Source organism: Chroicocephalus ridibundus, chromosome 15 (assembly GCF_963924245.1).
Source record: "Chroicocephalus ridibundus chromosome 15, bChrRid1.1, whole genome shotgun sequence".
Lineage (NCBI taxonomy): Eukaryota > Metazoa > Chordata > Aves > Charadriiformes > Laridae > Chroicocephalus > Chroicocephalus ridibundus.
The window spans coordinates 12,343,263-12,356,651 of record NC_086298.1 but is presented as its reverse complement, the minus strand read 5'-3'; the positions used below and the strand labels follow the sequence as shown (position 1 = coordinate 12,356,651).

At 43.0% G+C, this 13,389-nt stretch overlaps 1 protein-coding gene across 1 annotated transcript in view; it reads right to left on the bottom strand.

The window, feature by feature from the left end:
• Nucleotides 1-1,281, bottom strand: part of MED27 (mediator complex subunit 27) — a 95,740-nt gene extending 94,459 nt beyond the window's left edge. The window contains exon 1 of the mRNA XM_063353069.1: nt 1,050-1,281. Coding sequence (XP_063209139.1) covers nt 1,050-1,255 — 206 coding nt within the window. The 5' untranslated portion in view covers nt 1,256-1,281. The remainder of the gene's footprint in view (nt 1-1,049) is intronic.
• Nucleotides 1,282-13,389: the final 12,108 nt, after the last annotated feature.

The window sequence follows — 13,389 nt, the reverse complement described above, 5'->3', positions numbered from 1 at the left end:
AAGATGGGTCAGAGCCAACTGCTATCTACTATTGTTTAGGAACAAGATTTTGAGGTTATACTAGATAACTCTTTAAGAAGCTACCGAGCAAGACAAGGATAACAAAGGAATGGCACAGCTTCTACATAGGGAGCAATGAAGCCTTCTCAACTCGAAAACAATAAAAGCCAAAGGGATATAACAGAAGTCTGTAAAGCTGTGTACAACATCATTCATAAGAATGACTTACCACCATCTTTCCCAACAGAAGGAAAGAAGCAGGTAACAATTTATATTGCCACAATCAGAACCAAAAAACAGCAAGGCCCATTAGCCAGCAAGAAACAGATTCTTGCACACAAGACCATGAACACTACATCTCTGGAGGCCAGAAGATGCAGAGGAAGAGGGTGACTACGCGCCCGCCCTGCCCTTGGAGACCTCCCTGGACAGTGCTGGTGGCTCCCAGCGGGACACAGCTGAGCCCAGCAGCCCTCTGGCAGGATCCACAGGGACCACCAGCCTCAACTTAGTCTCTATTTACGTGAAACACACACACTGGTACTAAACGCCTATACTTATGTGTACTAACTTCCCAGCCTTACAAGTTTTGGGAATAAAATGGTCATTCTTGAACCACTTGGGTGCTACTGAATAGCCAGAGGCTAAAAAGTGATTTTTTTTTTTTTTTAACAAAAAACTTCAGAAAACAAGAGAAAAATCTCCTGCAACCACAAGCATTCACCTTGCCAAGGTAATCCCACCAACAGCTCCTTTTTTAAAGGAAAACAAGAACAAAACTCAGGTAAACATTATGAGCAGCACTCATCCCTCTGCAGACTCTGGAATGAAACACCACGGAGACATAACACCCACGATGCTGGGAGGAATAAACGGGAGCGTTTTCTTATTCATTTGCCTAAAACTTTCTCCGGGAGTGGAAATGGCACTGCTGGGGACCTTCAAGGGGACAGGGCCGGGGGACCCCGGGACCCCTCTCCCCACCGCAGGGCCGGGGGCCCGGCTGCACCCCGAGGCGGGGGGGAGCCCTCTCAGGGCCGGCTGCTCACCCCAGGTCGCGGCTGACGGAGTGCAGGCTCTCCTGGAAGGCGGCCACGAAGCCCTTCTCCCGGCCCTCCAGGGTCTCCTTGTTCCGCATTCCATCCTTCAGGCAGTCGAAGACCCGCGTCACGCTGGAGCGCAGCGCCTGGATGGCGGCGATGGCCTGGGAGAAGGCCTCCAGGTTCACCCCGGGGCTCAGCACCCCATCCGCCATCTTGGCCGCCCGGGCCCGGCCTCTCCCCGTCAGGAGCGCGGCGAGGCCGCGGCGGCCCCGGGGCAGGCTGGGAAATGTAGTCCGGGCTCTGAGGGGAAGCGAGGCGGGAAGCGGCGCTTCCCTCAGGCGGGAGGGACAGTCAACCCTCACTTTTAAGCCTTTTCTCCTCTTTTTCTAACCTCAGGTGCTTCTTCAGCGAAGGCGGGTCAGCCCCACGCCCTCTGAGCCCACCGCTTCTGACAGGAGCAGCCGAGGAGATGTCTGCCCGGGGTGAAAAAAATGACCACTGGCATGTGTGTCTCACTGCTTCCTCAGAAATATATTTTTTCCACTCAAAGACCTCTTTTCTTTTGTTTTCCTGTGCTGTGCATCACTCTCTATTCGCAATATAGGGTATATTCCCTCCTCTGGGTGTTCTGTGGATCTGTAGCGTGTTTTCCAGGCGTAGAGACAGAAATAAAACCATTTAAAATAGGAAAAAGGGGCCCCATCCTGCTGTAACGACTGAGCATAGCTTTAAGCAGGCAAGAATACTTCTATAAGCCTTATGCTCATGGGCAGACTAAATTCAGACCTGAAGGTTGGGCCCCCTGTGGCAGTTCACGTCTCAGTTGTGATCCCTGCTGGAATCAGCAGGACAAGGACCCACCTTCGTTATCAAATGTTTGCAAAGCACTGGGAAGTTCAAGGGTGCTGTCATAGCACCAGCAGTACTGCTTGGATTTTGCAGGAGGTGCTTCTGTTTCTGATGCCACTGCCAGTGCTTTCCGCCCTTAGAGTGCAGCTAAAATAAACAGAGCTAAAATAAATGAAGCGCTGCGCAGGCCAATGGTCACTCCACACTGAGTAAATTGCAGCACAGGACCAGCTTTTTTGTTTTCTCAACTTGTAAAGTAAATAACAACCTCTTTTATAAAGGTATTAATTAAATTCAGTAAGCGCAATCCACACAGTCAGATCCTTTAGTCAAGGATGCTTTTTTTTTTTTTTAATATGTAAAAGGGAAATGAATATGGCAAGGCGCAGCAGATGTGTCAGTGGCCAAGTGAAGCGAGGCTTTGCCCTCCACTCAGTGACACTTTCCTGTCTATCATGCGATGGAATCTGAAAATTGCATCCCGATCAATTAAATGTTCTCGGACAACATGCAAGGTATTGATAAGTGAATCCCTGTTACTTAGCATGAAGAATGAGAAAATGCAAAGGCTGCGGTTAACTTCTCGTGAGCTTAGTAATGCTGTTGTATCTGAGCACAGAGGTAAAGCAAATCTGGAAGCAATATAGGCTGAAGCAGTGTAGTTCAGCCAACGTAAACAGTGAAATATATAGTGGTGTACTTCAAAGACTCAGCAATGGGCTCGGCACACTTAGTAAGGCAAACATGAACGAAACAGGAATAGTTCTTTATGTAAAAAAGCACTGAATCAAGGAATAGCAGCCAGAGGCAGAAAGGACAGGACTATCTCAGCCAGACTCACAACTTAAACTGTTTGTGGACCTATAACATTAGTTATGTTACACATAAAATACCTTTCTTTGGACTTGACTTCTTGGTCAAGAAGGTAATGTGTTATTATAAGGGAATACTTGTAGGCTGAAAGATCATTCCTGCATGGCATTATTCTTTTTTCCTCTCACTGCAAAGTTCAGACTCTGGGTGCACATTGCAGATGTAACTTAGTTTACATGTTATCCCTTGGAAATGGATGAGCCTTTTCCATTTCTTCCCCACTGTTGTAATGTTTACTATTTTTAAACGTACATTTTCAGCTGTTAATATCACATTCATTTTAACTATCTCCAAGATTCCCATCATTGTGGTGCCCAAGTGCAAGGATTTCTGATTTTACATCCTACCTGGAACAGTAAAAGGGCTTGACAGTTGTTTTACTATTTTAAAAGTCTAACGACAAAACAGTGGCCAGAAAACAAACCCATAAACGTATAAAGAACCATTTGGAACTTGCCCCTAAAGAATAAAGAGCACAGCAGAGCTTTGGCTGAGAAACTGAAAGGAGGGCATTCAGATTTTTTGCTCCAGGAATCTGCTTTTCCTTGCATAAATGAGGAGCCAAATTCTCCTGAGCAGACAACGGGCAATTCAGAGCACTAAGAACTCCATTAGCTCTGTGGGGAGTTAAGGCAGATTCTGCTTCAACTCCTAAAGATAATGGCTGAAGAAGAGAGCAGGAGTTCCTCTTCCTCTTATTACTCCTCCTCCTGTTTTGCCACATCTAGAAGGAAAAGGCTGCATAATTTGGTATGCTCATTTGTAGGGCAATGCCTTGCCTAAGTTGCTCACTGCTTTCTGCTTTCTTTTAAGCAATATTCCTTAAGTGGCAGCTTGCCCAAACCAAGGCAGTATGCTAATTTCATCTTCATTAAAGGTATATTGTAAGTGGGCATTATGGATATAAAATACGTGAGATCAGGATATCTCCAAGGTACCAATAAAAATCTTTTTGCCTTAAAATCACAAGTAAAACATAAAAGGAAGAATCCGGCTGATGTTCAAAACATCCAAAAATCTCACTATCTGACAGCTGTTGAGTGGGCTCCTGCAAAATGATTTGGGTGGCCCAATATGGGCACGTATCCACATCTGAGCAAGCGTCAGAACTGACGTCTTTTATCCTCTCCACCAGAAGTTCAAGGATCTAGTGATCTCCCTCCAAAAAAAAGATCCCATTTGAAGCATATGGGTTATATCCACATTGCACAATGCAGTGTCATGATGTAAAGAGATGCAAGCAGCAACCGCAGTCCTGGAAGCAGTCTGCTCTGTTAGTTCAGCATTCCGACCAGACTAATAAACCCTGCCTGTCAGCATCGCTAATTAGCTCTGGCAGACCACTGCGCTAACACGGGGATACTACAGCTACCCCAGTTATCTCCACACAGCGCCTCACGGTGCCGTGTAGATAGACTAAGAGATGGAATAGAGAAGACTGCAGTGAACTGCCAGTTCTGGATCTGTTCTGTGGCTAAAGAGAGAATTTCATTTTGGGTGCTGTCAGTCTCGTAATGTACATAAGCTCTGAATTCACTTGGAGAGAAAGGGGGGGGAAAAAAGTCACAATCCAAGCAGGCATCGCATGCAGCTTGACAAGAGCAGTACCGTTCTCTTCCAAAGCAGAAGCTTGACTGGGGAGCATGTAATTAAGATGAACCTTTCACAGCAAAGTATGTTACGGCAATATTACTCAAATTGCAGCTAGGAAGAGCCAAGTGGGCTGTAATTAATCGGTAACATCAAAGAAAAGGGATGATTTCAGAATCCTTGCAGAGGTACTGTAAACAATTTGTTAGCGAAGAAAGTACCCAATTAGAAATGCATTCTTATTTAAGAGAAATTAATTTTGTTGTCAGGAGAGACAGCTAATGGCGACTGTTGGGCTTCATACCAAGGGCAGATAATACGTCATGAAACGTCTGGACAGGACTCAACATTTGGAATAACTGACATCATAAGAAATGATCTTTAACTTCCTCTGAGATAGATAAATGCTGATATTTATTCTGTGGCAAGCTGGACTGATATTCATCACCAGGGCCTCTTCATTTCTTCATACCTCACTGCTACATTCTTGACAGCACTTCAGATAAATATAATAAACTGGGGGTTTTTTTTGTTTTGTTCAAATAATTGTGATGCTCAGTAGTGTAATTGGTATGATATTCTTGCTATTTTTACATTCCTATTAATTTCTCTCAGGTTTTCAGTCTTCAGTTAGCCACAGAGTTTACTACACCATGCATTATTGAAACCAGAGGAGCTAGGGGGTTATTGACTCATGCTTGAGGCTTCTGCCAAGAGAAGGGAATGCAACCTGCCTCCTTTTAGACAAGACTGGAATGGCAAGATGTTTCCAGATCTGGGGGAGCCTCGATCTTCAGTGCTGTTTCTTTCCTATTGTTCCCTGAATCAGAATCTCCCGCTATATCCTACAATAGCGAACGAAAACCTTATCTGAACGCTCCTGCCAGAAGAAACAGTGAAATAATGAACTGAGCTGACAATGATGTAGTTATTATCATCAGATTTCCTGTGGGATGAATAGAGTTAGCTTAGAATTGTTTCAGGCTCTCAGGCGACCCGTCTCACATTCGGAAGGATCTTCTCGCCCAAGCTGGTGAGTGGAAAACAGACCTGGAGGCCTCCCAGCCCCCTTCGGGGGTCACTGTGACTGTAGGAGCTGCAGTTTTCAGGTGGCTATTCAGTTCCTTATCCGGAGTGTTTTGTTTCGGTTTACGGTTATGAAGTGTTCACATCACACACAGAAAGTCCAGTACGTAACAGATTTGTCTGCAGAACCACTAAGGACTGGATGGATTATGACTCTTTGGTTTCCCCTTGTCTGATGAAACTGGCACCCTTGATATCAGTTTTAAGATAATTCAAAGAGATCTGCTGTTATGCTGTGCTGCTTGTGGAGTTCCGGTCCCTGGGGAAGTCAACACCTTCTCCCGGAACTGAATTTACATGAGAAGTGTAAAGCAAAATACAAAAAGTAAACCATACCCAGCAAAACTCCTGGTGTTATTTTATGCATGCGGAATTCTGTCCCAAAATATGTCAAATCTTACTTGCAAAAATAAAAGGCTGCTGTTTTATTCTGTATGTGTGCAATCTGCAGAGAAGTATACTCAGCCACTTCTTTTCTTTAAACATTCAGTGGTCAAGTGTGGAATCTGATGTAAAACCAAACGGGAAGAAAGTATCATTATTTAAAGGCTACATAACTGCTTAAAATTAGAGCTGTGAAGGCATCAAAAAATACCAGAAATCACAGATGGTTTGCAGATAAATTCACATTGCATTTAGTCCACTCAACATCTAAAAAAAACCCTATGCTTTTGCCTTGCTTTTCAGTCTATCTGTTGATGCCTGCTCAAAACATACTTTCTTTAAATTGGGCTTTGAGTCGTGTTTTGTTGCCCTATACGTTCAGATCCTAGTCACTTAGAAAAATCTGCACAAATACATGTATTTTTAAATTATGTAGTTAAAATTTAATGTATTTTGCACATTTTCAAAATGACAACTATCCCGAGCAGGTTAAATAAGACATTAGCAGGGATGAAATAGTAGCAAGAACAGACAAGTAGTTCTGCAATATGCAAGTGGTTGAGACAGAATGACCCACTTGCTTCTTCTTGACTATATTGATGATTCTGCAGTATTAGAGTCGGTTAAACTCATTGTTTTCCCTGTCTAAGGGCTGCAGGATCAGGCTTTTATATAATTCTGGGATATTTGTGTATTCTGTAATTTAACTAGTTAAAACTGTTTGCCTTTTTTAATGCCTGGGCTGTATCGTCAAATGTTCTGTCTTGTCCCCTGGGCTTTCTCTCTGACACTGGTTTGCTCTGGGGAAAATTCCGCTTCCATTATCATGAAGGGCCAGGGTTTGGCACAATCATTCCAGCCTCACCGCCTAGCAGCAGTCAGCAGAATTTGCTTGAATATATAATGCTTGAATTCTACTCCTTACCAGTTTCCTGCGGAGGTAGGATTTTGCAGCAGGCAAGGAGAAGCTTGAAACATGATGGTTATTCAATACATGGTTGAGCACATCCACTAGCTATTGCTCTTCATTGAACAGGCACATGAAAGTTTTAGATGGCAGTGTGTCCGCTGTTATGACAGTAAATATGATGGAGTTCATGGTACGATATATGGTGTTTTTTCTTGCCAGGAGCAAACTCTCACGTGCAGCTTGGGAAAGCAGAGGTTGCTTTTCCCCCGTCTCTTTAAAACATCTGACACAGTAACAGTCACTGAGAAAAGTTCAAAGTGTTCTGAAGTTCCTGATTAGTAAATATTATTTGAGAAAAGCGTAATCTCAGGACAATAAGGCCTGATGTGAACCAGATTCAGGCATGATTTTGGCAGCCTTCAACTTCATTCCTCCTAAATAAGAATGCAGCATGCCAAGCAACCATCCTGCCTAACTCCTGAGTTCAGCTTTCCCCATTCCACCAGCCCCTTGCCAAGAGTCATTTGCTTCAGTACTTCTTACAAAAGCCAAGCTACTTCTCATAACTCTCCAGCCCAATTAAGCTACTTGCTGGCTTTTATAATCACCTCTCCATAAACCAATCAATCTCAGCAGGATTTTTAACAGATGGAACTGGGCTGATCTCCCCTTAAAGCACCCGCCATCCTGAAACAACAGGATCTTATTTTTTACTCTTTAGCTTTTCTTGCATGCCTTCTTTCATTTCTATTCCAGCTGTAAAAGAGAGATGCCAACAACAAAAATAAATATAGTCAAATGTGCTTAAGACTGTACGAGGGCACGGAAACCTGCCGTTTTCCAGACAAGTCAAGCAGTTTGAGCAGCTGCATGGATCGGTATTTTCTTTCAAGCTGTTTCACACTCAGTATTGTTCATCACTCCATTAAGAAGGGCAGGCAACCATGCTTTTTAACAGAAATGCAGACAAAACAGGCAGAATAAATCAAAGTTCCAGGATATTCAGATCTTCAGCATTTCAGAAATTCAGTACCTCATCTTGACCTTTACTCAAGAAAGCATCTGAACCAAACTTGGAGTACATACAAAGGGGCTTTTAAATCAATAAGCCTTTCTACAGCCCTGCTGCCTGCTTCAAGACCCTGTTTCTCACATCTGTAGGGCAGGTAAACCGAACTCAGTTCACAGAGTCCAACCAAAAGAGCATTTCCTCTGGAGCGGGCTCCGTGTGGAAGGCACACATCCGAAAACTGCACAGAGCATCCCGGAGTCATTGCAGCACTCCACGCATTAGCAGGACACAACTGGCATTGCTGAAGTTGCCACCAGACTGCATTTACCCAGAAACTTCTACTTCCAGAGACATTGGAAAATGTCCTGCGTGAGCAAAAAAAAAAGCTACTCAATTTGGTGTTGTCAAAGGCATTCTAGTGTGTTTCTTGCTGTCTTATAATATGGGATAAAAGGGACATCAATACTTGGAGAGAGTGGATGCACCATATGATGCGGAAATAAATTGGCTTCAAATAAAAGACTACCTTCGTTTTGTCAGGACAGAAACATGAACATGTGCAGACGCGGCCGCATTCCTACCAGCATCCCCAGCAAGCATCTGCCCTGTTGGGGTGTTGCTCCACCAAGACCAGCCGACACAAAAGCAAGACGAAGGAGCGTGCGATGTACGTGCTGGCCTGCTGCCACGCTGGCATGCCAGCTAACGACCTCCATGGGCTAGGGAAGGACCGGAGCCATGTCTGGCATGGTCAGCAGTTACAGAACAGGTTGGAATTTTTCCAAAGGCTATTATCTAAAAAAGATTTTGCTTTATACTTGGGCCAGTATGGTAAACTGCATCCAGTTACCTCAGGGAAAGGTCGGAAATATTTTAAAGTAAAGAAAGACCATCTCGGCAGCTGTATCCAATTCAGAGAGATATATTATCCCCAAAGGAACATGAGGAAAAAAATCCTTATTTATTTTATTTCTGCATATTCCACTTACAGTTACCCTGCTGCATTCATGCTGTGGAATTGAGCTATGTTTTCAAGCAGAATCCAGCCAGTCTTTCCTAAAATGAGGCAGAGATTGTCTAAACAGACAATCACTTCCTGGAATTTGCAGGTCTAATTCCATACTTCAGTATTTAAGGTCTCCAAAAAAAGTGACATCCATCTTCCCTCTTAAAAAAAAAAGAAAAAAAAAGATTTTCCTTCTATCTAGAGATTATTTAGTGCTCTGTTATTGACACTGCTTCTATTGAAAGATTTAAAGATAAAAATGCAGTGTATTCAAGTAGCGATCATTTTTCACCGTCACTTAGTGACAGTACAGCCTGTAGTCAATTGCAGCAGATTTATCTTTTCTGCTATCGATTGTGCGTGGGGCTAAGCTGTTTGCAGGGACCTGGCTGTACCTCTTCTGAACTGCAGCAAGAAATGCAAAAGGAGTGGCCAAGAGTGGTGCCAAGCAATCTTGTTTTCATTCTAAAACCGTTTAATTATTTCTCTTTAAGTGGCGAGATAAGCTGCTAGAAGACGATTTGTTTATGGGCACAAGGCGTTTCCTGCCAGACAAAAGGAACAGCACACAAACGGCGTTTCCCTGTAGCTCGGTCTACAAGCCATCACAGGGAACTGGGTTCAAGGCACTAGATGCAAATAAAAACTTCAGCTATCTGAGGGACAGATGTTTTGTGAAAAGTAGGGGCTGCCAGTCGGGTCCCTGCAGCAAACCTCCCATAACCTCCCGTGGTGAAGATGCTCTCCTGTACTCTCATGAGGGTTCCCATCACTTCATGGAAAGATTCCTTCTGTTTTTTGAAGCCCACAGGGAATGGAAAGTATTATCCTGAGGGTTTGGAGCACTCCAACCTCCAAAGCTCCATGAGCAATTTTTATGCTTAAAACACAGGGATTTCATTCTGGTCACCTTCTGAATTTAGTGTGAAGCTGAAGGAGAAAAAAACCCCAAAAATTTACTTGCAAGGTAGAACCTGCTTGTTCTCAAACAGTACAATATTGGATCCCAGACTCCTGTCTCAAACACATCTACTATTTTAAACAGAGCCAGACTTCTATATATGCTCTTCTTTGCTTAAGCCAAATACATCGGTAAGTGCTGATACAGAGGCTGTGAATTTGATGGCTGAATAATGCTTGCGGGAATCCTTAAGAGACCAAGAAAGCTTTCTCTAGAAGCTGTCATGCACCTCCCTGATGGATCACAGCTCACAAACCATAAATGCACTTAATGTGGAGAGCAGTCAGGACCAGGTCTCCGGCTTCCTACAGCAATCGCTCTGTTACGGAGCTAGAAGGTGCATTTGTGCTTGTTTCTCTTACCGGGTACTAGCTGAAATGTGAACCAGACAGCTTTAAAGTTTCTATCTATCAGGTATGAGTTTTAAATATAAAGGCTGGGAAAGACGCATACAAAGATACTCAGTGAATGAACAGACCGTGGCCCCTCAGTGCTATTCGCAGCTTTCTCATCCAGGTGGTGCCATTGATCGTCAGCCCCCACTGTGACTTTGGGTCACTCCCTTTTTGGATATTGCCCGTATGGATTAGAAGAGGGGGAGGCAAGCACTGTCTGTTGCCTGGACAAGGAGACCTATTTTACTCCTTGTGCCCCCTGCTTTTTCCTTCCACTCTTGCTGGGGAGACCCAGCAGATTAATTCATACGACAGCAAAAAGCCCCAAACATTGTAACTGCAGGACCTACCTCAAGATGAAAATCATATACTTTATTCTAGAGGAAGTGACCTAACCAAAACCAAGCAAGCTGTACAAATAAAACACATACGTATAGGTTCACCCCAAGCATGAACTTTACAGTGTTCTAGCTCTTCTCTCCTTCCTTGTTAATCATGCGTTGAGGCTCATTTTTTAATCACTTCTGTGAAAGACATTCTTCTCCTACAGAGACCTAATCCTTTACACTCCTCTGCAGCTAGTTCTGACTCCCTTGTCATTCCCTGATACAGACCTTTTTGATTAATTGTCTCTTAACGGGTTTATCAATCTGTTCTGAAGCCCTTACAAAGGAACATACATGTTCGGCAGATATTTCCTCTATAACTTTCCCTGCTACACTATTTTGGAGAACTGTTCCAAACGGTGCCAGCTAACTCTTGCTATTTGCAGAGATGGGATTCTAAACCACGAGGATTTGCCAAGGTAGCTATATGAGTGTACTAGCAAAAGAATATTTCTCCAACTGTATAGCTCATTCCCGTTCTTCAAATAAACCGTACTAGTAGAAGGACTTCCACTGCCTCAGCAGAAGGCTTTTGTTAATGGGACGTTGGTTTTACCTCTTGCATTGCAAACCAATAAAGCAACAATAACACGGCTTTCCACCAGGACCGGTTGTTTTGTCCTCAGTATTCACAGCTGCCAAAAAAAGGAATGTGATCACCATCTTAAAGAACAAAAAGTGGCTTAACTCTGTCCCCTCAGATGACCTGCACTTCTGATCCATTCTGAATTCTTTTTCTTGCAAGGCTTTCCTGCACAGAAAACAACGTTAAACAAATTAGCAAATTACTCTCTCTGCAAGAGCCAGGTCATATTTCCATTCTCCATTAGAGAGGGAGCCTGATTTTTGCTTGGGTGAAAATAAATCCGCAATAACAGTATTTGCTATCATTCATGCCTCGACATTCCCCCTCAAAATAGTTTCATTTTGTTATATTTAATGCTTCAGCATTACAGCTTAAAATAATGTCAATAATTACAAATCTCACTGTTTTATTTTAGGCACTGTTCTCCCGGAGTGACAGAAGCACACAGATTGAAAATGTTGCTGAAAAGATTGCTGGAAGATAGGAAAAACACGTCTGAGCTTTGCCTAACTGGTAAAAAGGAAAGAGATGCTCTTTGGACACAGTACCAAGGAGATAAAAAAGTTTCTAATGTTCATCATTTGCGTAAAGCCCAAACAGGATTCTGTGATAGTAAACTAAAGCACTGCAGTATTGTGAGGTGGTGGTGTAATATTTTGGCCTTTGTGGGATGTTATACCGCAATATTGAAATGAAGGATCATACTCTGAAGTCTGCAATCTGGAGCCTCTCCTCGGCTGTCATACCTGATTCGAGGCAGAAGAAACCCAATAAAGCCTATTGATCAATCTCCGTCTGATGTGTCAGTTAAAAAACAGCCCTTCATATGTAAACAAAAAACCACACAGACCAAAAAAAACCTTCAAAAACTTCCTCTCCTTCCAGTTATTTAAGTTCTTTCTGTTGTTATACAATGAGAATATTTTCATAAGTTTTATGAGCTCCATCACTGACCCATTCATTTTCTAATGCCTGAAAAATTACAAATCTTTCCTTGCCTATTGAATAAAAAAGCAAAGCCCTTTACAAGCCTATTAGGAAAACAATACTTACAACAAAGCACCAAGGAAAATCCTCCCATTAAATTTTACAGCAATTTCCTTGGAAGAGCCCTTTCTACTGAGAACAGCTGGACTTAATTGCAAATGAGCTGACTGAAGGAAGTACCTCTGATTGCAGAGGTAATAAAATTCATGCTTGACACCTTAATTTTTTTAATATATATTGGCCACCATCAAATCACTGCATTTGCTGGTTTGCAGGCTAAAGCTATCAAAGTTCTGGCAGGAGAAAAGACAGGGAACAGAGAAGCTTGTGGAGTCCTTCAAAGCTTGGTGCTTAAGACACAGCTTTTTAATGTTATTGATTCCAAACAATCAATATTTTTTTCAATAAGAAAGTCTCATATTACCCCTTTTCCCAACCACCCTTCACAACGAACTTAGTTAGGATGAAAAAGCACTTAATGGCTTTCTTCTGAGGTTTTGGGTTTTTTTCCATGTTCACTGCAGTCTCTTTTTTCCTTACGAAGTTCGCCTCCCTCAGCCCTGCCGGCTGACACCACGGGGTGGTGGAGGCGTTGGCCAGATTTTCTCCAGTGTAACAACCTCCCATCACCATCAGGTTATAATTTGACCCAGAAAAGCTAATTTCTTTGAAAATAATGAAATTGCAACCACATCAGCTTATTGCCTTTAAAGTTAATTGCTTAGAATCTACTATAAAAAGCAAAGACTTGTGTTTCTTCCTTGTTACTGTTGTATTTCTGTGAATGACCTCGCTAGCAATGAGGTTTTTAAGTACCTTTTTACCATCAAATTTGAACGAAAGCAGTAATTTCTGTTGGGAGTCTTACACCATGACTTTTCAAAAAGTAGGGCTGGTCATCTCCTGTTGGGAAATGCAGTCCTTTTGCATCGTGAGAATAGGAAACTTTGCTTGGGGTGGGGGGAGCAGGGACTGTGATTGCTGCCACCTGAGATTGCCTAAGAACTGGGTTTCATTGCTGACTAATTGCAGGCAAATTGCTTCTGCTGGAACGTACATGGAGTGAACAGCAGAAACGGTGTTTGCCTGTAGAGCAGTAAGTTTAACAAGGATAGAATAAACACTAAATGCTGCCTGATTCCTCCTGCAGTGGAAGCACATCATCCCCTTTCCTCTTTGGTCTGTGATATGGGAGAGTGGGATCGGCATCCCATTCTCAACGTTACCCCATTTTCTGCTGAAGAAAACACTGGGGTACTCTTTGATTCCCTCCTGTTTCCTAACCTAACAGGGTTATTCTTGGACAGAAACACGCATTTCT